The 25,442-nt window shown below is 37.7% G+C and overlaps 1 protein-coding gene across 4 annotated transcripts in view; it reads left to right on the forward strand.

Moving 5' to 3' along the window:
• Drat (Death resistor Adh domain containing target) overlaps nucleotides 1–25,442 on the forward strand; it is a 217,307-nt gene that overhangs the window by 116,114 nt on the left and 75,751 nt on the right. For 3 of the 4 annotated variants that reach the window (XM_083117531.1, XM_083117533.1, XM_083117532.1), the window contains exon 2: nucleotides 17,016–17,154. In XM_083117531.1, coding sequence (XP_082973657.1) covers nucleotides 17,038–17,154 — 117 coding nt within the window. In that variant the 5' untranslated portion in view covers nucleotides 17,016–17,037. Of the gene's footprint in view, nucleotides 1–17,015; nucleotides 17,155–19,970; nucleotides 20,080–25,442 lie in introns of those variants that run through there. The other variant, XM_083117534.1, reaches the window with a different exon arrangement.

Genomic DNA, 25,442 nt, shown 5'->3' on the forward strand with positions numbered 1-25,442 from the left:
ACCAAAACCGAAATCCTTCATATGTCAGAGCAAGCAAGGAAAACCATACGCTCAAAAGTTTATTTCATTTCAATCTTTGGTGGACAATATGAAGAGCCAGCCAAGGTTTCTTTTCATATGTAGTGGCATTAAATGTAGATACATGCATGTGTTTTAGGGTGACAAGTCAATTCCTCATCCTCCGGAGCGGTTAGCATAGCGCACTACAATGACAGAAGTCCCGGGTTTGAATCCCAGCCTGGGCATGGGTGTTATTTGTGAGTATCCCTTCATCAATTTCATCATTTTATCACTCATCCTCATCTTCGTGATTAGCCAAAAGTGGCAGAAATGCGAAGTAAAATGAACCAAATCAATCAATCAAACATTCCCATCTCACTCCAAAGACCTTGTGAATCCAATCCAAAATCTACCAATATCTACAATTGAATGTGAAAGCAGGTTCAATGCAATAAATCTAACCTTACTGATTAGAGAAATCATTTAGAAGTTTCAAACCTACTTTCCCTTTCAATAAATAGACTCCCAGTGCATTGTTTCCACGAAGAAAAATTTGCATGAAATTGGATTAAGTCTAAGCATCACAGTACTCTTGACAAGCCAACTGGCAAACCATAGAACGTGCAGTAAATCTCATTTATCTCATGCATTCATCTGATTTTCTTACAGTTTGACTTTAGGGTTTAACGTAAAATGGCGTTGTGTTTTTTGTTTCATTCGATATCAAATTAGATTTTAAGCAATTAGTGTCTTAATTCTAAGTATACCTAATACATAGGTAAAAATAGGTTCTCCTCCCTCTGATAAAATCACAAATCACACTCTGTTTTAATGACTAGGAAACATTTCATTTCACCTAGGAATGATATTGCGATGAGACGAGTCGAGAATTGTCACAGCATCGTCTCGTCTCCTGTGTGGTGAGGTCCTTCTCTTCCTTGTTTGTGCTTATTCTTGTCTCGGTTTCAGATCAGAAGTTATTAAAACTTTTTCTAGATTCACTTCATGCTCAGATAGGCTAATCGGGACTGGATCTACAGTTTAAAGTGGAATCCAAAGCACTGTGCATGTGGGACCTCTCAATTACAAGGCGAGATATCTCGTCCTGATTGATTTGCTTTATTTTATTTCAGTTTTTGTGCCACTTTTGGCTAATTTTGCAAAGATGGGGATGAGTGTTGATATGATGAAATTGATAAATGGACACTCACAAACATCCATACCCATGCTGGGATTCGAACCCGGGAACCTGGCATCGTAGCGTGATGTGCTAACCACTCTGCCATGGGGGCGGTACATCTTGTCCTGACCCACGAAATATTTAGTATAAGTAACATGTACATTGTGTCACCACTCTCACAACGTACAATATGTAATTAAAGCAAAAACTTTTCTTAATAACGTTTGTCTGCTTTACATCTTGCTTCGACACTGCACCGTCGAAATACGGAATTTTATCCTGAATAGATGAAATCGGGCAGCACAGGCTCGTAATTGTCAGTACTTGATTTACTTTGCAATTACAATAAATAAAATATACGTCTAATTTGAAAAAGCAATGAAATATACACTTGATATGTCTGAATAGGACATAGTATTTTAAATTTATTTTAAGCAATTTCTTCAAATATGATAACCAAAGTTTCCAATGAGATCATCTCGGACATCAAGTATCGTCTCGCTTTGATTTTGCAGAGATTTATTTCATTCTCATCTTGAAATTTGAGAGGAGAGACTCTTCTTGTCTTAGTAACATCTCTGTTTTCAACAAATCTCTCAATATATAGGTTTAAGTATAGTTTTCCGAGGTGTACATTGTACCCCCCCTCCCCCCCAAGTTGGTCTGTCGTGTCAAGTCTCGTTTGTGTAAGTATTTTGTTTTGGAAAATTCCATTTGAAAAATTGAAAAGAAAAGGTCAGTCATATACTCTTCTGACAAAGATTTGTATCTTATCATCGAATCGACGCGACTGTTTCTTAAGGAATGTGTACCCCTTCCACAAAAGAGCATTCGCCTGGAGAGTGATTTTTTGTGAGTAGACTAAACTTTACCCGATTCCACTGTTCCACACACATTTTGAACAATTTTCATCTCCTTAAAGATGTTTCCAAGAACGCAGGTCAGTGAACTAAATCGTAGCAAGCACAATATAGTAGAATAAGTTTACAATGGTTTGAATTTCTGTGGTAAGGAAGATAATGCTTATAAGTTATAAACTATTTAAACTTTTTTATTGAGCTAATTGAAAATAGGTTATTTTAACAGTAGCATCTTGTATCTGTCAAATTCTCCTTTCTTTCTCTTTCTTTCTCTTTCCTTCCGATAATGTTCAGTACTTGATTTAATCAATCGTTAGACAAAACACAAGGGATGACATTAAAAAACACAAAATTTTAACATATTATTACCAGGAATCATTTCATACAATTCTTAAGCTAGTTACGTATAAAGAAATTAGGAACACTTGCGCAATATTTTATCTGTATTTGTATTGTTCTTGCCGTAGGTGTAACTCGGAGTTCAACTTGGGGGTGCCCAATTGAAATATCAGTGATAATGCATTGCATGGGTGTGGGCACACTTGCCTGTCTGAAGTAGTAGTAATAAATACAGATATAATATGACTTAAATAAATTATGACACTGCTAGCGAAGCGAGCAAGAAAATTTTTAGAACTATCTCTTTGCAAACTGATAATGCATATTATTAGTTAAACATAGCGACAGTATCCCATGATGTTTACTCTTTACAATCTTGCTTTGCTCGTTCGTTGAAGACTTCAATATGAAATTCCTTGGCCGATCTCGTTCAAAAGCAATATCAGGTATCTATCAAACGTGCATCCCAACTTCCCACTATATTTTAACGTCTTCATGGCCATGCTCTAAATACGTATATCGAGTTTCATTACTTTATTTCAGTTTTTGAATCATCGTTTAAACAGAGATTTGAAAACACCAGCAGAATTTGGAACTCACTCGCTACATAGAACTATTAAAATAATACATGAATATTTTCTAACTGTTAGAACAGGAGGGGACAGGGGGCATGTGGTGAGGTAAAGAGGATGCCAAACGAGCAAAGGAAGATTGTAAAGAGTAAACATCATACGGTCGCTATGTTTAACTAATAATATGCATATGCATTATACCCTTACAAAACTTTGGAAAATACGCTTGGCGCTTTTGAGAGTATATATTTCAAATACTAAATGAGAGACTCTAGGGAATTAGGAGTCACGTGCCTCTTTGCCTTAAAAGAAAACGAAATAACATGTGCAAATAACCACAAGGCATGTTAACTGCAATAGAAAGGCAAGGAATTTTCACTTCTAAATTGAGGCAATGCTTTATTTTCAATTATTTAAAAATTGAATAGCATTTATTTCACTATCCAACACAAAGAGCACAATGAACCAAACAAATTTTCTCTCTCCACGTTTTAAAGCAGGCAGTGGCAAGCGCCGCCGTGCCCTCACTGGTGCGCCTATGTTCAGATATAAATTTTGGACTTAATGTAAATTAAATTTCTTTTATGTATAATTCCTTCCACTCAGGCCCGTAGCCAGGAATTCTTTGTAGGGGGGGGGGGCAAAGTAAATCCTAGAGGGGGCAAATTTTTAATATATTGTGTCGGTCGCATTGGCAGATATAGCAGGGTACACAGAGGCCCTTCACACCTCTCCCAAAAGAGATAAGTAACAGAAAAGGGAAAGGGATGATATCTTGGGGAAAAAAAAAAAAAAAACTTCGAGCAACATCAAATGGCATTTTTTTGATAATGACCTTTCCAGATTGGCAAATAATATAAAGTTTAACATAAATAGGCTAATAGGGACTGTATCTACTTGATATTTACAGGTTGATAATGTTAATAGACGATTAATGGGCCTCTCTGAAGAACTGATTAAGGGAGCCCTTTTATAAATCATGCTTCATAATGATTCCCTCTAGTTTCCAGTATGCAAGATTTTTCCGCAGAAAGGAATCTAACGAGAATCCAACAACACCATTGTGTTGTGTTATGAAAGAAAAATCGAATTAATTAAATAATAATGGTTACATATTATCTACACTTTGATGAATTGCGTAAAAATTTGTAATACATTTTTTTTGTACTTGCTAAAACATGGGTCCCTTATTCCACCACGGACTCTATTTCCTTCAAAGGGGAGACTCTTGCATCACTACAGACAATGTTCGCTGACTGGTTATGTTAACCATTTTGCAAGATATTGTGTGAATTGTATTATATAATAGTTGAAATACATGTTTTGACACCTGACAAACGAATAGGAATCCCTTGATTGATCAATGACTTCTTGGATTAGGGTGTCATAATTAATATTTCATATTAAGTTTCATAGAAAGAAATTGTTTTAATAGGGTGCTAATAATTTTACGGGGCTCCATGGCATTCTCTTTTTACATTTTTTTTTTTTTTTTTTTTTTTTTTTTTGCATATAGATTGTTTGGCTCTCAGGGCCGACTCCCACCGCCCCATAGCTGTTGCTCTGAACTTGGACTATAAGAATAGAAGGGATTGCGAGCGAACCGAGCAAGAAAATTTTACGAAATGTATTTTTATTTGTATAAAATTTGAAATCGACGGGGGGGGGGGGGTGGTAATTGCTCCTTGCAAGCTTGCAAGTGCCCTTGGCCGTCTCGAAGAAAAATGCAAGGATCTCGTAAAAACTAATTCCATCATGAGTATCCAATTGTCCTGCTATTCTTAGATTCTCCTAGTCTTTTTTTTTTTTTTATTTCAATGTTTGCTTCCCCTAGAATGGACTTCCTTCCAAGGTCAGGAGGGTGGGGGGGGGGTACAATGCCCCCTGCCGCCCTGTGGTTGCGGCACTGTTTATGAGTGTCTCGTCATCAATTTCACGTCATCATTCATTGTTGCGATTAGCTATAAGTGGCAGAAAAGCTACGCTAAGTAACAAAATTCAAATATCCACTCCCTCTCTCTACCACATGAATCACTACAGTATTACCAAAAAGAAAACTTTTCCCTCTCAATCCTGATACGCAAGGTCGGATTAACCTATGGGCAACTGGGGCAATTACCCTGGGCCCCCCCATGAAAAGGAAGTTCTGAAGGGCCTCCACCAAAAAAATATTTTAACAGCTGGCTATGCTTGTGTAAAATTACATAAGTTGTATTTTAAGAATAAAAAAATAATTCAATATTGTCGTATGTCTACATTCTTCTGGATCCAATTGTAGCACAGCTCTCAGTCGATCTGTTTGTAGATATCTGATGCTCAGTATACTTTATACCATGGATTGGTTTGGCTGTTGTGTGGAAATAAGGCACACTTATTCAAACAATCAATTTTCAGATATGATTAAGATAATAAATAATCCTACGAAGTACATAACTTTCTTTCGTTAATAACATCGTATTAGAACTGTGAGTTCTAAGCAGTAGCAATGTCAAACATCAGGAAGACATCCCAATGGAACTGTCTATGTGCCTATGTATAATATTGTATGTAAAGACCCATTCCGCAGTACATTTCCCAATGTTGAAATTCTCTTTAGAATGTATTTAGTCTTAATGGTAACAAACTGCAGGCGAGAAAGATCTTTCTCAAAAATGAAATTATTGAAAAACAGGCTTCGTGCTGCCATGGGACGGGATCGCTCATCCAATCTTTGTTTATTAAGCATTGAATATGAACTTCTTGGTGAATTGGACTTCGATGATATAGTAGATGAATTTTCAGCAAAAAAGGCAAGAAAAGTGTGTCTACTATAAGTGTTAAGCCTTTGGGAATTTTCTTGAAGAAAGTGTAGTTACAACAATTTCCACAATGAACCTGTCAGTAATTGTCCAGTAGATGGACCGTGCATATGTATTGACATATTTACTCTTAATTGTAAATAATATCATTTATAATAAATTATGTTCTGTACGTAAGTACAGTCTACTGCTCAATTCTGTTTCCGTCTGAACCCCCTTAGTATTTACTATATATTGTAGTTACGGTGTTCACTCTTCATAATATACTGTAGACATTTAGATGTAGAAATTTACTGCTGCTATAGCGCTACAATTTTCGTCCTGTAACTTTATTTTACTGCGCTATTCTCCCTGCAAACCTATCTACGATATGTTCGATTGTGAATGACTAGTACTGATTCTAAAATCAGGTCTACCATTTCAACTGCTGAAAATTGGTGGTTAACATATTGAGCTAATAAAGCTCCTAGTGAAAAAAAAAATAAAAAAAAATTGGGGGGCCCCCACAAAACATTTTGCCTAGGGGCCTCCACAAACCTAGAGTAATTGTAAAGATTAGTGAGAATTTTAGGTGTTCTGTATTTTTCACAGGTGGGCAAAGCAGGCTCTCAGGGGGGCAGTTGTCCCCTGTACAAAGAGAAAGACAATTTTTACTAAAGCTATATGTTTGCAAACTGACAATATCTTTAATTTAATAGGGTGCCAGTAATTTCACAGGGCACCACGACGTTAACGTTTTTCTATTTTTATCTGTTTTGCTTGTTCGGCACCCCATTTGTATTTAGCACCCAGGCAAGCACCACACATGGAACCTCCCTCTTTTGCAACTCTCTTTCTAATAGTATATAATTTCTTTTACAAAGGTAAGAACTCTTGGAGCCACAAAAATGGTCATCAACTATAGACGTGAATGAATCACTTAGGTTCTTCATGAAATACTTGCTATTTTTTTCGAATACTCGGTCAGTAAATTTTATATTCGTACTTTATGAATATCGGTTGGAAGAAATTATACCTACATATAGTGTCACTGATTTTCTACTCACCACTTTCGGTTTCTTTCTGTCTGGTTTTTCATTTTCTCTATCTTCTTCAGACAGTTTTGCAGTAAAGTTTCAGACATTGTTATACACTAAACAGAACGACAACACACGAACGGAGATGCTACACTGAGACTGACCTAAGGCCAAAGGCATTTGACTGTTCTTTTCTCGACCACTCCAAAATCATTCTTCTTGCCAAGTTACAGAAAAGAGTGTTGCTAACCATAGTAACAGAATTCACTACAAGGAGTCAAACCTGTATCTTTTAATTTCTTCCCTTACTTTTATCGTACATCTTTCACATGAAAGAATCGAAAGGAAAATGCAACAAAATGTAAATTTCATTGACTCAGGGGTTGAATAATTGAATTTATGAATCTGTAACGTATTTAAGAAATATATAAGGTATTCAAACGCTGAACTGTCAACACTGTGCGCGGAATGTGCTCCCTGTAAGGAGGGCGAGAGGTCAGAGTTTGACATTTTCCAGATGGCAATGTCCCTTCCCCAGAGCTGACCGAAGCCTTGTCAAGGGAGCTGCTGTTTCCAGGAAAAGGCCATGCTGCACATTCCACCCTCCTTCCTTGACACTTTGGTTTTAGTTGATCAAAAGGTTCATTGGACTACGCTTCTTCAGCTACAAATGATTCCTGGTCCTGGGTTCGATACCCGGTGGAGGCACATAGTGGTTCGGATCTCACTTTAAACAGTAGGTCCAGTCCCGATTAGCCTTACTGTGCATAAAGTGGACTTAAAACACAAATCAACCAATCAACCAACAAATGATTCCTGTCTGTTAATGTTGAAGTATTGTCATTCTATTGTTGATATAAACATCCATATTTACACCCCCCTGTAGGGGGTGTTCCACTTTTCTGCTGGGGGGGTGTTCACCAAAATTTGGGAGGGTGTTGGGGGCGTTAGGGGTGTGTGGATAAATCACTGTGTTCAGCTACTCACAATAGACACAAGCTGCAATAAAAATACAAGATATACCAACACTGCAGAAATGCGTGATTATAACCCGAACAATGTACTATGTTTTAAGCAGAAATTGTGAAATGAAAAATTGACAGAAATCTATGAAATTAACAGCACAAATAAAAAAATATAACTTTATTAATATTACCAAATCTCTATATAAAGAAAGAATAGACTCAAAAATCATACAAAAAACCACAATAAAATTTCTAGACATACATTTTGATGAAAACATGTATTTTGGTTATCATATTGAAAATCTATGTAAACAACTACCCACATTACATTATGCAATTTGGAAAATGAGCAGTAGCTCTAACTTAAAAATGGTAAAAATACTCTATTATGCAAGCGTAGAATCTAGACTAAGGTATGGCATATTGCTATGGGGAACTCAACAAAACTGACGTAGGTTTTCATTCTAAAAAAATAAATCATCAGAAGATCTTATAAAAATCTGTTCACCAAACTTTCAATACTCACAGTACCATCCCTATATATATTACAATGCCTCCTATTTGTAAAGCACAACATCAAAAACTTCAATAAAAATAGTAATATACATAATCATAACACAAGAACAAAGGCAAATATACACATAGACAACCACAGACTAAACATATACAAAAGGAGTGCCAAAAACACAGGAATACCACTATACAATAACAGGGTGGCGACAGACCTGGAAAACCGGGAAAAGTCAGGGAATTTGAGGTGTCAGGCAAATGTCAGGGAATTTCGTCTTCATTGACTTCGAACACTCTTTTGACGAAAATTGTTATAACTCGGGCACTATGGGAGCAATCTACTTCGGATAACTTTTGTTTTGCAGCTAAAACATCAGCGCATGCAACGGTGTACAATTTACAAAACCAAACCGAGGAAGGGGGCTTGGGGGGGACGTCCCCCGAATTTCAATGGAAAAAACAAAAATCTGGAGTTTGCCCCCTCTTCTCCTGCTATTTTGGGGAGAAGGCGCAAACTTTAGTATTCTTTTCAAAGAATGGACATTTCTCAAGAGAATGAAACATGGTTTATGTTCTTGGGTGTCATACAAGTTGAATAATAAGCCAAAATGTGATTTTTTTTACGAGAAATAAGTAATTTGCATTTTTGGAGGAAAATTGTTATAACTCGGGCACTAACGGAGCAATCTACTTCGAATAAGTTTTGTTTTGTAGATAAAACATCAGAGCATACAACGGCGTACAATTCAGAACACCTAACCGAAGAAGGGGGGTTTGGGGGTGCGACCACCGAATTTCAATGGGAAAAAAACTTTAAAATCTGGAGTTTACCTCCTCTTCTCCCGCTATTTTGGGGAGAAGGCGCAAACCTTAGTATTCTCTTCAAAGAATGGACGTTTCCAAAGAGATTGAAACATGTTTCATGTTCCCGGGTGCCATACAAGTTGAATAATAAGCCTAAATGTGATTTTTTTTTTTTTTTACGAAAAATAGGTAATTTGCATTTGTGGAGGAAATTTGTTATAACTCTGGCACTAAGGGAGCAGTCTACTTCGGATATGTTTTGTTTTGCAGATAAAACATCATAGCATGCACCCGTGTACAATTCAGAATGCCGAACCGAGGAAGGGGGGTTTGGGGTGGTGCGACCCCCGAATTTCAATGGAAAAAACAAAAATGTGGAGTTTGCTACATTCTTTTCAAAGAATGGACATTTCTCAAGAGATTGAAACATTTTTCTTGCTCTTGGGTGCCATACAAGTTGAATAATAAGCCAAAATGTGAAACTGTTTTTTACGAAAAGTAGGTAATTTGCATTTTTGGAGGAAAATTGTTATAACTTGGGCACTATGGGAGCAATCTACTTCGGATAAGTTTTGTTTTGCAGCTAAAACATCAGAGCATACAACGGTGTACAATTCAGAACGCCGAACCAAGGAAAGGTGGTTTGGGGGGAGCGACTACCGAATTTCAATGTAAAAAAACATAAAAATCTGGAGTTTACCCTCTCTTCTCCCGCAATTTGGGAAGAAGGTGCAAACTTTAGTATTCTTTTCAAAGAATGGATATTTCTCAAGAGAATGAAACATGTTTCATGTTCTTTGGTGCCATAAAAGTTGAATAATGAGCCAAAATGTGAAATAAAACTCTGTTCGGAAATGTGGCATGGATATGTTGCGGAGGAGGTGGGGGGGAGGTTGGTCATCAATATGAATTTCCCAGGCTTGCTCCAGACCTGTGTCAGAGTTTCCACCCAAACATAAGAGTATGAAGGTCCAAAAAGCACATTCATTTCGTAATCAGCACCATGATACCATATGGTATCATCGGGCCAGTACGACCTTACTTTGATGATACCATATGGTATTATCGGGGGAGTAAAGGTTAAGCCTCTAAATATTACGTGGAAAATGCATTGAATTATCATTTTTTCTTGTCCGTATGGGAGTAGTAATGGTACTTGCCGACAGATGGAGGGGATAAGAGCGGGTGGCGCCGTCCGATAGTTGTCGGACGTCATACTAAGGCATTTTGTTGGGCAAACTGAAGGAACATGGAAACAAATATGTTCCATTGATACATACGATTTTTGTCGAATATCACCACCCGACAAAGTATCTCACTACAACATGCGACAGAAATTGCATGGACTGAAACATCCAACAAAAATCGCATGCATAAACAAGAAGAGCTTTAGACTGCAAATATGCTGCTGGAATTTTATTACTCTTCTGGCTCACTTCACCTTATTTAATGTAGCAGTGCTTACGAAGGTTTTCTTTCATCATCCTGACGTATTACTGGGTTCGCACAAGTTAACATACATTTACAATGACATTGCAATATTCTTAGATATCAAGAAGAATCCAACCAAACTGGATATATATTGAATACTATCACGAAAAAGCGAAACATAAATCTGCATTGGTGAACGTTTTAAAAATTGGCAAGTGCATGCTCCCAACCTCCAATTTACTGCAACACTAGTATTGCAATGAAATTAACGCCACTCTCTGTCCTGTCTGTTTAATCTCGTGAGAGATGGTCTTAAATCTCTCACTGAGTGAAGTTAATGTCCAATATTATGAAATAAAATACTAATAATAAATACGTAAATATTTTTAATATCATATTTACTCAATCATAACAGCAAATCACTTCCTTCAAGAATTGACTTTTCTCTGCCAGCCCTGCTAAATTTTCACTTTCCATGTACTGATTTATACGAGGGGTGACCAGAAAGTAATTTCTAATTAGTAGGTACATTGATTTTTCGCAAACGCCAAAACCGTGAAAAATGGTAATTGCTGCAAAATTATGTTTAGGAATGTGCAGTGATGTCTGGACACATTTTTCGCTCGTTCGAAATATCGAAATAATGCGAATTTGGCAAAAATTACGAATTGTAGGCATTTTTAGCGATTTTTTTAAAAGAAATGTCCTAAAACAATGAAAAATTCCATGAAATCCAACATCCTTGTCTTTTCTAGGCCATGTTTGTCTACATAGAACATGCAAGTTTTCCAACATTTTACTCAAGAGTAAACTATAGAGTTATACGTACGTGGAATAATTCCAACAGCCACATTAAATCATTTATTTCCCCACGATTTTTTCAACTTCTATCAATACCATTTGCATCAGAGAGCAAAGTGGCAGGGTTCTAACAGGAGATCGAGTGCGTATCTACCGTCACACGGGAGCCACATCTTCGTATTTATCGCACGAGATATGTTTTGAATTACCAAGCTAAGTGCACACTATCGGCATTTGCCGAGTGAGTAATAATGGAGCTCAGTCGTTAGGGCATCTGACTACTATGCGAGAGACTCGGGGTCGATCCCCTGCGGGGGAGAACAGGGATTTTTCCACCTATTCAAACTGCTCCTGAGGCCACCCAGCATCATATGAAGCTGGTACCTTGAGGAAACTTTGAGGATAAAGGTAGCCAGGAGTGTGGTGCTGATCACATCACCCCCACCTTCAGCCGTGATCAAGAAAGTGTGGGGCCCTAACTCCACACCAAAATTCCATTATCTAAAATCCTAACCTTACAATTAATAAAGGGGTATGGAAAATAACTTTCCCAAAATAACTTTCAAGATATCCAAACTCTCGCGAAGAGGCATAAGCCATGTGACTTACAATTTGAAACAGTAGTTTAAAAACACCATGAACGTATAATTTCAGATATTTGCCAGAAAATGCGCTAAAATGAAAATGTGAATTTTGGGAAAAATTTTCGGCATAATCACCACCGTTGTTCTGGCATGTGTCGCAGCATGGCACTAAATTTTGTAAGCCCATGGTATATGTGTCTGACAGCAAAGACTGGAACTATCTCTACAGCAATGTAACTGTCAAATCCTTGCCTTGCCAGAAACCTCTTCAGTTAAACAAAGATATGAAAGTAGGTACATTCAAGGCCAGGGCTGTACAGGGAGTGGTCTAAGATCTCTGACCTGAAGTGATGCAAAGGGCCCGTGTGTACTCAGCTCTATGGGGTTGTGCACATTCGATTGGCCTTCCGTGAATTGTCTGCACCATCGTCTGACCATACTATAGTGGAACCACAAGGAAAGAAACCTGCGCAGACCCCATCGCGCTGGCGGGTGGGGGAAAAAGACGGGAGGAAGGAGCCTTCAGAGCGGCCAACGTCAGTGTTGCCAGACCTATTGATTTCTCGGTAGGATTCCATAATAAACTATTACTATGGCACCTCCGACGACCTGCTCAAAAACAAGTTTCCTGGTCACCTTACTTGAACATGGAGGGGGGAGTGGAACTCCACTCAGCCATGAAAAGTGCTGTTTGAACTGTGAAATTATACCAAACGATGTGCTAGGACATTATTATTATTTTATTACTATTACTACATTGCCATGGGCGTCCGGAAGAGGGGAGCGTGGCCCCCCCTGGAAAATGAAAGTCAACCAAAATTATATATATTTCACATATAATTTCATTTCAGCTGCAATAATGTGTGTTAATTATTGCATGAATATGATACATTGAAATTTAAGCAATGGTTTTTGAGGGAACAACACTATTATTGGAGAAAATGTGCCTTCTTTGCCCCCCTAGAAAAAAATACCTTCCTTGCCCCTGCCTGGAAAAAATCCTGCGGACGTCCATGTACATTACTATTTTTAGATGGTTGTATTTTATCCCACCCGAAAATTGAGTTGATTTCAGTTACAGTAATTTACATCCATTATTATAATAGGGATGTAGGAACGTGATAATTTCGAACTCAAGTTGCGTTTTCTGAGAGGGCAACATTATACGGGGTAATATGCCTCGTTTACCCGCCTGATAAAAATACATTGTTTCTCCCTCGCTGGAAAAAATCTGCAGACATCCTCTTGCCCCCCAGTGCGCACGCCTATGCCGCCCCCGAGAAGGTCGTTCATCCGCTACTATTAGATCATCGGATTTTGTAGCAGATCTTCTGGTTTCCCAAGGAACAATCTCCCGATTTTTTCAAGTCTGACCTGGCAACACTGCCCCGAGCACCGATAACGGCAGGGAAGATGCGCGAACGCTTTTGAGGGAAGGTTTTTTTCCTTGTGGTCGAGCTATATCACTCACGACGTCCAGTCTGCACAACTCACACGATTGCTGGTGGCTCTGTGCCAAATTCTGAGCGTGCAATGTAGGCTACATCGCAGTCGGTGGGAGACTTTATGAAAGGTGCAATCTTTAACCTAGAACTGTCCTAAAACGCCTGCATTGTAACTGTACCAGATTATAGCTACATGCCACTTCTTCTTGCCTGCATGTATGTGTGTCACTCACCGGCCACTAGTGCTGCGTATAGGCACCATTGGAGCTTTTTCAGGATGCCCCTCGTATATGAACTTTCAGAATCTTTTTTTATTAGTGTGTACCTGTTTCAATGTGTTGGTTAGCTAAATCAGGTACCTATACAATGCAATTCTATAAATTCCTTGCGTTAAATTTCTAATACTTACATACCCTTTTCGTCAGCATTAATGGTATAACTGCATGTTGTCAGTTTCACAGCACTTCACTTGGATATACTGTTCTAAAGCAGAAATCCCATCGATAATGTAAGGAAATATGACACTTTCTTTTGTTTGATTCAGTTGTTTCACTTATATGCAAGAGTTAAGTGGTTTGCTTTACAGAGAAGAGAGAAGTAGCTTTATGCATTGAAAAATGAGTCCGCACTCATGGTTCTTGCAAGCAGAGGGTTCCAAACCTCAGTGGAAATATCAACATATAATACCGAGAATGCATACGGAGACTGATAAATTACAAATTGTATTTCTTAATCAATCACTCTTCACTCTTATCTCATTTAGTCGTAACTTTAAAAATAATCAAGTATTTTATTTTAAACTTACTGCGTATGACAAAATTCCATAATCCTTCCTTAGCTTGTGAATTGTAATAATTTTCCAAATTCACTATTTTGCAGTTTGAATTCAAATCATAGAGAATAGAGAAATTAAGTCAATTTAATAGAAGATAATATTGGTACTTAACAAAACCATACGTGGATCTGTATGAGTTTATTATTTCCATTTGCAAAAACATTGATTTAGTTTAGTTTGTAATTGTCAGGGAAAATGTAAATTTTGTCCTGGAAAACCTGGAAAAGTCAGGGGATTTCATTTCTGCTTGTTTGTAGCCACCCTGAATAAATTTCCATGTGAAATAAAGGAAGAAAGAAATCTTAAGCTATTAAAAAAAAAAGACTATCTCTTAGAAACATCCCTACAGCATAGAAGAATTTCTACAGCATATCCAAAACTACCTTCTCTGTCTCACCCATTTACATAACCAATTTGATACAATATACAGTGCGTTTTATGGCCGAGTCTTCCGTGGAGCGGTGCCTATTACACTGGGCAGCAAGATCGCTTCTACCGGCAAACTGGATGCTACATCTGCGTAAATGGAACCGCTAGCAATGTAATGAAATAAACTCATACATGGACAGTTAAATTTACGGCATTTTTAAAGGAAATTTTCACTAACACATATCATCAGTCCCTCTTCCGAGATTGTTTCAATTACTCTCCTGACATTTTCTTACAGTTCTTCTAATATATGGATTCAGGTTAAAAAGCTTGGTAGCTCACCATGCAGACGTCATGCAAAAGTCTGTTTCTTGTGCAAGGCGCCAGAGGGATTTTTGAAAGTGTGTTCCAATCGTGCTCCAAGGTCGCCTAGTTTCTCCTCAGTAAGCACATGCTGTTTCCCTTCGCTTATCAAGAACAGACCCTGTTTCCCTAAATTTGCTCATAATTTCTCGAACATTGTCTCTGTGTGGAACAGGAACATCTGGGAATTCTGCTGCTGCCAAACTCCTCCTGAAAACCCTACAAGAATTCATAATGACGTAAGAGTCGTACCAAAAAATGCGTTGTTTTAAATTGTACGTGGCATTATTAGACAGCAGAAAAGCACCAGTAATACGTAAACTAAAACAAAACCATCTAAAGAACTTGTTAACAATTTAACACTTCACAAACATGTGCAAACTGGACACCAGCTAACTGGATACTGAAGCACTGACGCATCCAGTACCAAGGTCAGCATACAACTGTAGGTCTAAATGCCGGCAGACATGCTCCCACTGCCAATCATGTAAGCCGCCACTTGAACCTTGGCACTGGATGTATCAGTGCTTGAGTATCCAGATAGCTGGTGTCCAGTTTGCACGTGTTTGTGAAGTGTTAAGGTGTTAACAACTGTTTCAGATTGTTTTGTTTTAGTTTACATATTACTGGTGCTTTTCTGCTGTCTAATAATGCCACGTACATTTAAAACAACACATTTTTATGTACAACTCATACGTCATTACGAATTCTTGTAGGAAAGTCAGAAGGCATTTGGCAGCAGAATAAAAAAGACATGTATCTAAATGTATGATGCCAGAAAACAAAACATACAAGCAATTCTAAGCGAGTTTTTTTTAAAAAAAATCCGATTTAAATAAAAAGAATTATCAAAAATATTTTTTTAAATAATAATCATGATTTTATCCACCCTGCGGCCTAACCTAACCATGAAAGCATTTGTTTGTAACCAAGATGATAGTAAACGAATGGCTGTTGGAGAGTACAAGTGAAAAATTAGTGTCAAGGAAACATGTATTAAGTAATCGCTAAAACTCTGCAGTATGTTTTAACAGATATAAATCGAAATCCAACCATGTAAAAATTGCATATGTAGCATGATGAAATCACAATAAAACAAAATGAACTTGGACCCTAAACCTGACCCACTTAACCTTACCACGAAAGCCTTTAGGGTGATTCTTTAAATGCTAAGAGAACCAAACCTGGTGCACCTAACCTGGAAGGAAACAGTGTTCAAACGTCCATCCTGAACAAACTGTGGCAACAGAAAATGTGTCTGCATGTCCAGGCTTGTTGCTCCATTAATTGTGTTTTCTGGGATGAAGAATGGGCCATAAATCTTCTGTTAACCTTTCCACAAATGTAGAAGGTCATCTCATCACTGAATAAGAAGTGCTGGAGGATGTTGCGGTCTTCATTTGCAGCAAGCAAATCTATGCTCATGGTCACACACTCTGCTAAGTCCTCTTCATGCAGGTGGTGTAGAACCTGCAGGTGGTAGAGCTTCTTCTTCAGAGTGAACCACAACACCTTGTGCACTGTAGAGAAAACAGAATGTGTAATTCCTGTGACAAATCCACAATGATTTTGGACTCCATTCAATGGACATCCTAATGGCTTCAATGCTACCATCGGAGGTTGATGACATCCTTGTCCAGGCTCAGTTGCCACCATTCCATTCTGCTTAAACTTGTTCACCAACGTGCAAATTGTTTTGGCCATTGGTCCAGCTTGATGGAATTGGCGATTAAATTTCGTCCGAATGTCATACAATGACTCCTGCAGCCTCCGCATTACAACAGCCACCCTCTCTGGTATGCTGAACGTCATGTAGATTCACTTAGCTGTGTGTGTGTGTGTGTGTGTGTGTATGTATATATATATATATATATATATAAAGCAAGCTGTTATCACAAAGTCAATACACAGACTCCAGTAGCAATTACACAGTAAACATATACAATGTACCTGCAATGAGCTACTTACTCCTAAACACTCTATTTCTCTGAAATAGATACTTAATACCCACCCTGTATGTAGGGTTATGATCCTTATACAAGAGTTAGGTAAAATTCTTATTATATAAATTATATAAATCTACCTCTCTACAACTAATAATAGGGTTTTGCAGGAAGGATCTATTTATTTCTTTTTCTTTTAGAACTGGAAAGGCAAGCAGTGGAATGAATAAACTTTGTCGTCAAGTGAGCATTGAAAGTCCTGGACCCACAATAAAAGATTGTGTGTTCAGCTTTGAAGTACCAGTACCTGAAGCTCCTCCAAATGGTGCCAGGATAAAGGTCAGTTTACTTTTATTACTGGTCAACGCACATGTGAAATTTAAGATACAATAGTTTTCTCTACTAGAAAAAAAAGATGTGGTTTGCCCAATTCATTTCACTTCAGCCATTAATAGAGTGAATACAATATAAGGTCCCATGGGTAAATAATAACATGCTAAATTTCTCACAATTCTCATTGCATTAGCTTAGCAATTATTGTGAAGATCTTGTGTGGGAGAACAGCAACAGGCTGCACTTCACCCTTTAATAAAGAAAATTTGAATTTGAAATATTGGTGGTAGTAGTAGAGCAGTGTAAATTTATCAAGAAAAATAACAACACTGATATCTTGACTGTAGCCCCATCTAGTTCGCTGCCTTTTCTGACACTAGGTGTAGTGCAGGTATATTCCGGTGCCAGGCTGGTGCAAGCAAATGACATTCAACCAAGTAGATGAGTAGCTGTGTTCAAGTTCCGAAGATTCAACAAATGCCTGTCTGCTGCTTTAAACATTCATTTGATTAGTTGGCATGCACCACTTGACCATACACCACACACTACACCGCTCCAGAACATAGTGCAAACACCAAATGCACTACTTGACACCAAACCAACAAAGTTGACCGAGGGGGTGTTGCACCGTGTAACCAACTAGATGTGTGAGTGCAGAGAGAGTCAAAAAGTGCAGTGAACTTGACGGGGCTTATGATATGTCAGGAGCATTCTTTGTATGAGGTACATTTTAGAGTTATTGCCTGCAAGTGTTTGCAATGACACCAAAAGAAGTGTGGTTATAAGGTGATAATGCCAGTTCCAAAATTCTTAGTAAACTGAGATGGAAATAAATTTGCCTATGGTAATTTAGAAATTTACATCCAGGAGGGCTCCGAGCAATTTCTTAGAATTTTTTCTTCTTGAAGTCCATTTTATTCACAGTAAAGCTAATTGGGACTGGACCTACAGTTTAATATGAAATTTGAACTACTATGTGCCCTCACTGGGTATCAAACTCAGGACACCTTGATTACAAGGTAACAACTTTACCACTGCACCGTCAGTGAGGCATAATTTCCTGGAAGAGTTGATAATTTTGAACTAAATAAACATATCATAAGCACCAGAAACGAAAGGGAGATTAAAATTAAATTGAACATTATTTTTCATCTAGTGGTAACAGTAATTTCATGTACGATTTGTTGTGATAAAGTTTTTAAATCATGTAAGATGCTACCCATGAAAATGAATGGTACAAAATATAAGTTTTCACTAAGTAATAAACATCTTTAAAAGTAAGCTCTAATAGCATTTGATGTTAATGGATTCCCATTTGAATATTTTTTTTACAATTGTACTTCTAATTCAGAAATTAATGTGGATTTCATCCCCACTTTGAGATGGTACTAGCTTATTGTTTGATGTTCATATTGACTTGGAGTATTGAAGTGGATCAAGCAGTATGCTTTAGTTTCTAGGTACCAAAAACACAAAACGGACAAAATCATAAAATCACATCAATTCCTATGATAATATACAGCAAAAATCAATGCTAAACTGAAACAGCACAATGGGCCATGGCATTCTTACTTCAATTTTATATTATAGTGTGATAGAACACACCAGAGGCAAAGATATAGTACAAGCAATGCAAGCACTGCTTGCATTATTTGAATATCATTTAATGTACTTAATGTTTTAGCCTTATTTAATTTCCATCGCACTCGATTTTGCGAAAAATTACAGCCACAAACTTCCTCAGCAGCTCTGTAGCAAACTTCAGCCTCAATGCTTGCAGCTACTCTGTGGGAAAATAACGCACCCGAAGGAGTCACATGGCGAAGCGTGAAATTCGAGTGGAACCCATCCACAACGCTTCTACCAAAAAGCTCTGCTTGCTGAGCTTGCGTTATTCCCGAAAATTGCCGAGCTCAACCGAAAGCAGAAGGATATATTGCCACCAAAAACTAGTAACGAATATTTGTCTTCATGAACACGTAAACAAGATCACCAATATAACAATAATTCTTAGTCATAAAATAACTACAATAAGTTATTGTTCTAAATTCCATATATATATCATTTTATATTACAATTTATTTTAGATTTCGCGAATTGTAAAATGCATTAAAAAAAATGGACATTGGGAGTTCGGGCAAGTGTTCGTGTTTGTAGGAAGTGGAATGTCTGCATCCCAGTGAAGAGTTCCCCCAGGGAAGATTCGACGGACCTTGGTCTGCACCCTGTGTCCAGCTCGGTCCAGCTCAAATTAGGTCAAAAGTGTTGACCGCTGAAGTGTTTGCAACTGCAAAATTATTTACACAGTAATTCAAGTGAGCTGTTTCACAAAATTTACAACCACATTCAATAAATTGAGGGCTTTTGAATAAAACTTGGGGTGAAAATAAAGCTATCTAAAAAAGAACTCTCTACTGATATTTACACAGCACAATTAAATCGTATACATTCTACATATTATGAACACAAGAACATGTTTTAAGTTTTATTATTTTGACACAAGTGGTGCTCCCAGGTTTTTTTTTAGTTGTCTCCTCATTTTGTCAATTTTTCCTGCCTTTGACTTTCCTTTTCTTAGGAATACTGGGCCAAAAGGGGGGTGATATGTCTCCCACCAACCCTCCCCTAGCCCCGGGCACACCTCTGTATGACACTTTATTACTTAAATATTATGTATGTACTCTTTCTGCTGTAATGATTCTGATTCCACCGCTTAATCTCCCAACTGATATATCTTTCCTTCCCATGAGGGATAATATTAAGGAAATAGGTTGGTATCACTTTCGGTTGTTTCAGAGATTTTCAAAGTGATCTTGCTTGGATGCTTTCCAGTTGTGGAAAGAGTGTGGGAGTGTCTTCACGTTTTGAGAACCGAATTGTTCGATAGCGGAAAATTTCACATATATGCAAAGGAGTTTGGAATTTATTGTGGTGAGTACATCGTCTATGCACGTGTTTCTTTGGTTTGAAATGACATTTTTAAAGTTTGTGTTTAACTTTCTATTTTAATGTTTGACTCCGAATGCAATTTTTAGGGTGCCCACAAATCCTAAATTACAATCACGCAGCGTAAATTAAATAAATGAGTCCCCCCCTTTATTTTACCTAAATCCGTTTGGTCACCGTTTGCCCACATTAAAAAATAATGAACAAATAAAGGTAGTAATAAATAAATAAGAAATTACATACCCCTTTAGTTGTATGTGGAAAGTTTGCATATATAAGACGTTTACTACCATACGAATAACGTTACCTGCAATTTCGAAAGTAAATGTGATGTTTGCGGATCATATGGTTTACTTTTAGAACCGTCACTTTATTATGATATTTTGAAAAGTCCAGCGACCGAGCCAATGAGGCTATAAACCTTTAGTTTCCCTCTTGGCATGCCATTGTACTACATGTTTTGTTGTTCTGAAACATTGCTTGCCTCCTTCGTAAGACTATGCTTCGCTACTGGAACACACTATGTGCTAAAAGCGCAGTGCATAACCTATCTTCTTGAATTAATATCCAGCTCTTACATAGAATAAATTTATCTTTTGAATATTAGAGAAGCACCAGTGGTCAAAGTGAGGTGAGGGGAGCAGGCAGGGGGATGCTTTCCCCTCAGTTAAGAAAATTTTCATAAACCCGATAAGCATCCCCCAACTATACTCTATCCTGGAAATCTCTAGAGCAAGGTCATGCAGAAGGATAGAAAGGAAGTGGACTGAGGAAAATGCTGATACTAACAGCTGGGGAACTGCAGTCACGTTCCCTCTTCACGTAATCCTGTTCCCTCACAAGTGTTTATTGGTTGAGCCCCGTAGAGTCACTACTTGGGTAGAGACTTGCTTTCGTTTTCTCACTCCAGATATTTTCTGGACAGAGTATAGGATAATTTGCATAAGCATGCCCCTCCTATCCCAAAACTTGACTAACTATTACTGCAGCTAGGAATTTAAATGTCAAGTGCTGAATACCACATTCAACAACCAATTTTGTTCACTTATTCACTACTATCCGAGACAAAAATATTGAGCCCTCGGTTTACGCACTTGTAAAATTGTACTCTGTAGGAGGAAAAAAAAGTAAAATATACCTCATTGGAAAGCTTCATGTATCTACTTTTTAATAAGCGTTATCTGAAAATTAAACTTAACTTTGTTTTCTTACTATAATGAAAAATTCACTGAAAAGAGTAGTTTTTCTTCCAATTTTCACGAACGGGAAACTTAACACCATACAGTTCATAATCGACTGTACATGTAATCTTGAGATTTTGTGTACTTGAAGTTTGATTATTTTTGCACCTCTGTAGAAAAAATCAAATGCATATTTTTACTAGATACTTCAAAAATTGACATTTTAGGGAAACGTGCAAACTTGAAATGCATAATTACAAATGTAATAAAATTGCAAAAAACTGTTGATATAACGCATTTGATCAAATTCCAGAAGTTTGGCATGTGTATCTCAAATATGGTTCCAGATATTAATTATTCTTTCACACTCCTAAAATGGTAAACGGGTGCATGACATATCGCGGAGTGAGCCCAATCTCAGACTCCACGGGCTGCAGGCGACGTCCACAGCATTGCTGCTTTGCTGCAATTCACTGTGAGAATCGCGCAAGGTGCGTTCCGTCAAGCTGATGCAAAGTATTATCGCAGCATAATGAATGAAATATTTCTCATATTGCAAATGGAGTACTGCTGTAATGCAGTTTTTTTTTTTCTAGCTTTTATCTTCATATGAACGTCATCTTCTTCGATACCCGGCGAAGGTACATAGTGGCTCAGATCTCACTTTAAACTGTAAGTCCAGTCCCGATTAGCCTACCTGTACACAGAGTGGACTTAAAGAGAGAAAATATCTCAACTCGGCTTTATATGAACATCATTTTCCCAGTATTATTTTATGTTGCACATTTAAACAGATATATTGGGTGCAAAGATGTTCGATGAGGACGATTTGAATGAAGTCGATGAGAGATCCAGTATTTTCTGTATACAATAATAACACACCTGTTGTGTACAGCGATTTCATAAGAAAGGGAAGCAGAGTAAGGTATTTAAGATATTGCGCATTTGAAGCCTTCACGCCAACTAACATTTTAAAATATATTTCGAGCAAAAACACATGTAAATTGTGTTTATCTCGCAAAATTCACTTAATCATTGTGTCAAGTAGTGGTGGTGGTTTCAGCATTTAACGTGTTGCTATACATTCCACTTGAAATATTACTTTTATATTTTGGTCTGTTTCACAGCTGCAACTCTTGTAATAAGCAAGGAGCTGTGGGTTCATTAAGAGAGACAGAAGGACTAAAAACAGTAATAAATTTTCAATAAATATAATGACTAAAATGCTGTTCATAATGGATTCTGTTGAACTGGGTAATTATAATAAAAGTTGTGTATCTTTCTTCTCACTACACATTGGAAAAACTCGTCCAATAAAATATTGGGTCGATTCAAATTTTTGTTGTTCCCTTTTTCTTTACATACCTTTTTCACTGTGCTGACGTAACCCCCAAACACTCCGCCGTGCACTTGACACCTTGGTTTGTGTCTTGAGATGTGCCCATTCGTTTCTCCTGGTCAAAATATATCTTGGCACTGACTATCATTTCTTTTGCACCACTATGATATTACCAACTTGCCATTTTCATGCAACAAAAAAATCACTTCACTCAATACTGTGCGTACGAACAAACACGCGAACTTTTGAGAGACCCGACTGCCTGGATAGAATGCACGTAAGAATTATCATGACTATGTGGGAATTCAGGCAATAAATTCATGACAGGAGTGTAAACACAGAAGTGACAAATGAAAATTTCGGCATCTCTACAATGCTTTCCTTTGCACAACACAATGTTTTGGCTCATTTCTTATGTCAAAGCTGCTTGGACGCAGAGTTTTGATTTGATTTGATTTGTTGTTTTAAGTCCACTTTATGCACAGTAAGGCTAATCGGGACTGGACCTACAGTTTAAGTGGGATCTGAACCACTTGTGCCTCCACCGGGTATCGAACCCGGGACCCCTTGATTACAAGGCGAAGACGCTACCACTGCGCCTTCGGGGAGGCCGGAGGGCAAGTGGCAATGCTTGGCAACAAAACTCACTTTCTCTATGTGCAATCTTAGCAACAATGTGAATTGTGCAGGAACCGGTTGCCAAGAAAAAAAAAATATCTCTGTTCCTTTCAATTTGCAGTGTGTGCAAGAATGAGATATGGAAATTTAATTTTTATTCCACGGCCATCATTTTGATATGCATTTCTTGACCATTGGGCTGAGCATTACCAAGATTGCAACATCATAATTAATCATTAATTGTGGTTTTTCCACAGACGATAGTACCATTATATTTGGTTGAGATATTTCCACATAAACAAGCTTCATCACAAAAAAAAAATCATATTTTTACGATGGTTTTATACGAAGCTACATACAATTGAATTGGACTTATGTAAAAAACACACAAAAAACTACACTTTTATGAACATTTTTGTCTGAATAGAAAACAGATAGAGTTAAAATCACACACTTGTAGCTTTCCAATGAGGTATATTTGAGGTACAATTTTAAAGCGCGTAAACCGAGGGCTCAATATTTTTGTCACGGATAGTAGTAGTTCCTAGCTAGATGGCAATTTTGGGATCTAGCTCCTAAAGGCCAGAAGGTTTAAACAGGCATGTCTCCCACCAAAAACTTCTCTGTCATCTGTTGGTCATTTTTACCACTGAGTTCAGCACAAGTGAGCAAATGTGGCGACAGGTAATGCTGCATGCAGTCATTTGAGAGTGCAAGCACAGATGTCTCCACCACCAGAACATTCACTTCTATGACAATGAGGCAAGAAAGGACTTAGATTCCCCATGTGAAGGAAACGATGATCCTTGGTAGGCAGAGGACAAAGCATGTGCTGTCTCCAAGGCTTCTGCCAATGGAGGAAAAAACCCACGTGATGCCTGAGAAAGTCAGTTAGCAGAAGGAAATCTAAAGTTTAGTGCCAACTTTGCCAGGTTAAACCTTCTAGCCTTTAGATAGATGGCAATTTTGGGATGCACTACAGTTCATGTGACTTTGCCTTACGTATCTCATGAATAGGGAACGGATTTTTATATTCTCAAAAGGGATTTACAACTTTATAAACTCCATTTTAGGACTTTTAGGCAGTGGCGAAGCGTGACATTTTTATGTAGTCATCGCAAGACTTGTCAAACGTCAGCGTCGATCTTTCCAACCTGGAAGAGGGGGCACAATATTTCTCCTCAGTAAACCCCAAAAATATTCCAAGCTTTTGGTAGCTAATGTCATTCTCATTTCTACCCTGAAGATGAGAGTGATGTTAGCTCTCAAAAGTTTGGAATCTTCTCCACAACCACAACTCACCTGGTTGATAACCCGAGAGAAACTTTTCATCAAAGGAGAAAATGTCTTCAGTAAAAATATTGTTTGAAAGCATTGCAAAAAGTGCACAAATCCATACACCGTGCACACCTGCTCGGTCTAGGGTTACCAGACATCCGGTTTTCCCAGACATGTCCTACATTTTAGCCTTATGTCCAGCATCCAGGAGGAATTTGAAAAATATCATAAATGTCCTACATTTTGAGCATCACATAATATTAATTAGGAAAATATGTAACAAAAAAAGAATCATGCAAGTTACGAGTTAATTACTGCACTTCCAAACTCAACAGTGAAGTTTATTTTGATTCAGGCATTCATCAGTTGTTGTTTGTATATCTTGGTGTAGCTTGAAAAAACTCTGGGAAACCAGGACGAAACGTTGCAGATAAAATAAAATAAAAACCACTATAAATAACCATGTTAGATTACTTTGCATCTACAAAAAGTGGTTATGAACCTTTAAGAAGAAAACAGATATTCAGCCATTGCCCAAGAAGAAAATAAATGTTTGTCCCGCTAGAAAACAAACTGGAAAACGGAAGCTATTAATGAACAAAGTTTTGGGACCACTTACTGCTGATGTCACTGTTCAATGCCCAAGTGGAATTTTTGCCTTAGGGTTTATACTGATTCAATATTTTGATTGTCAAGCAGCAATAGAGAAAACAAAGTTATTCAGGGTGTTTGCAAGTCATGAAAGTCAAGAAAAAGCAAAGAAATCAAGAAGTAGCTCAAGAAGTCAATAAAAAAGCAATTCTTGTGGTCAAGAAATTTTGCTATCACAATGACTGATTGGGTGATTTAGTTTATTCTACTTCACTTTTCTGCCCCTTTGGGTAATCACGAAGATGAGGATGAGTGGTGGTAAGATAAGATGGATGAAGGGA

Source organism: Lepisma saccharinum, chromosome 2, assembly GCF_977018435.1.
Source record: "Lepisma saccharinum chromosome 2, izLepSacc3.1, whole genome shotgun sequence".
NCBI classification, from domain to species: Eukaryota; Metazoa; Arthropoda; class Insecta; order Zygentoma; family Lepismatidae; genus Lepisma; species Lepisma saccharinum.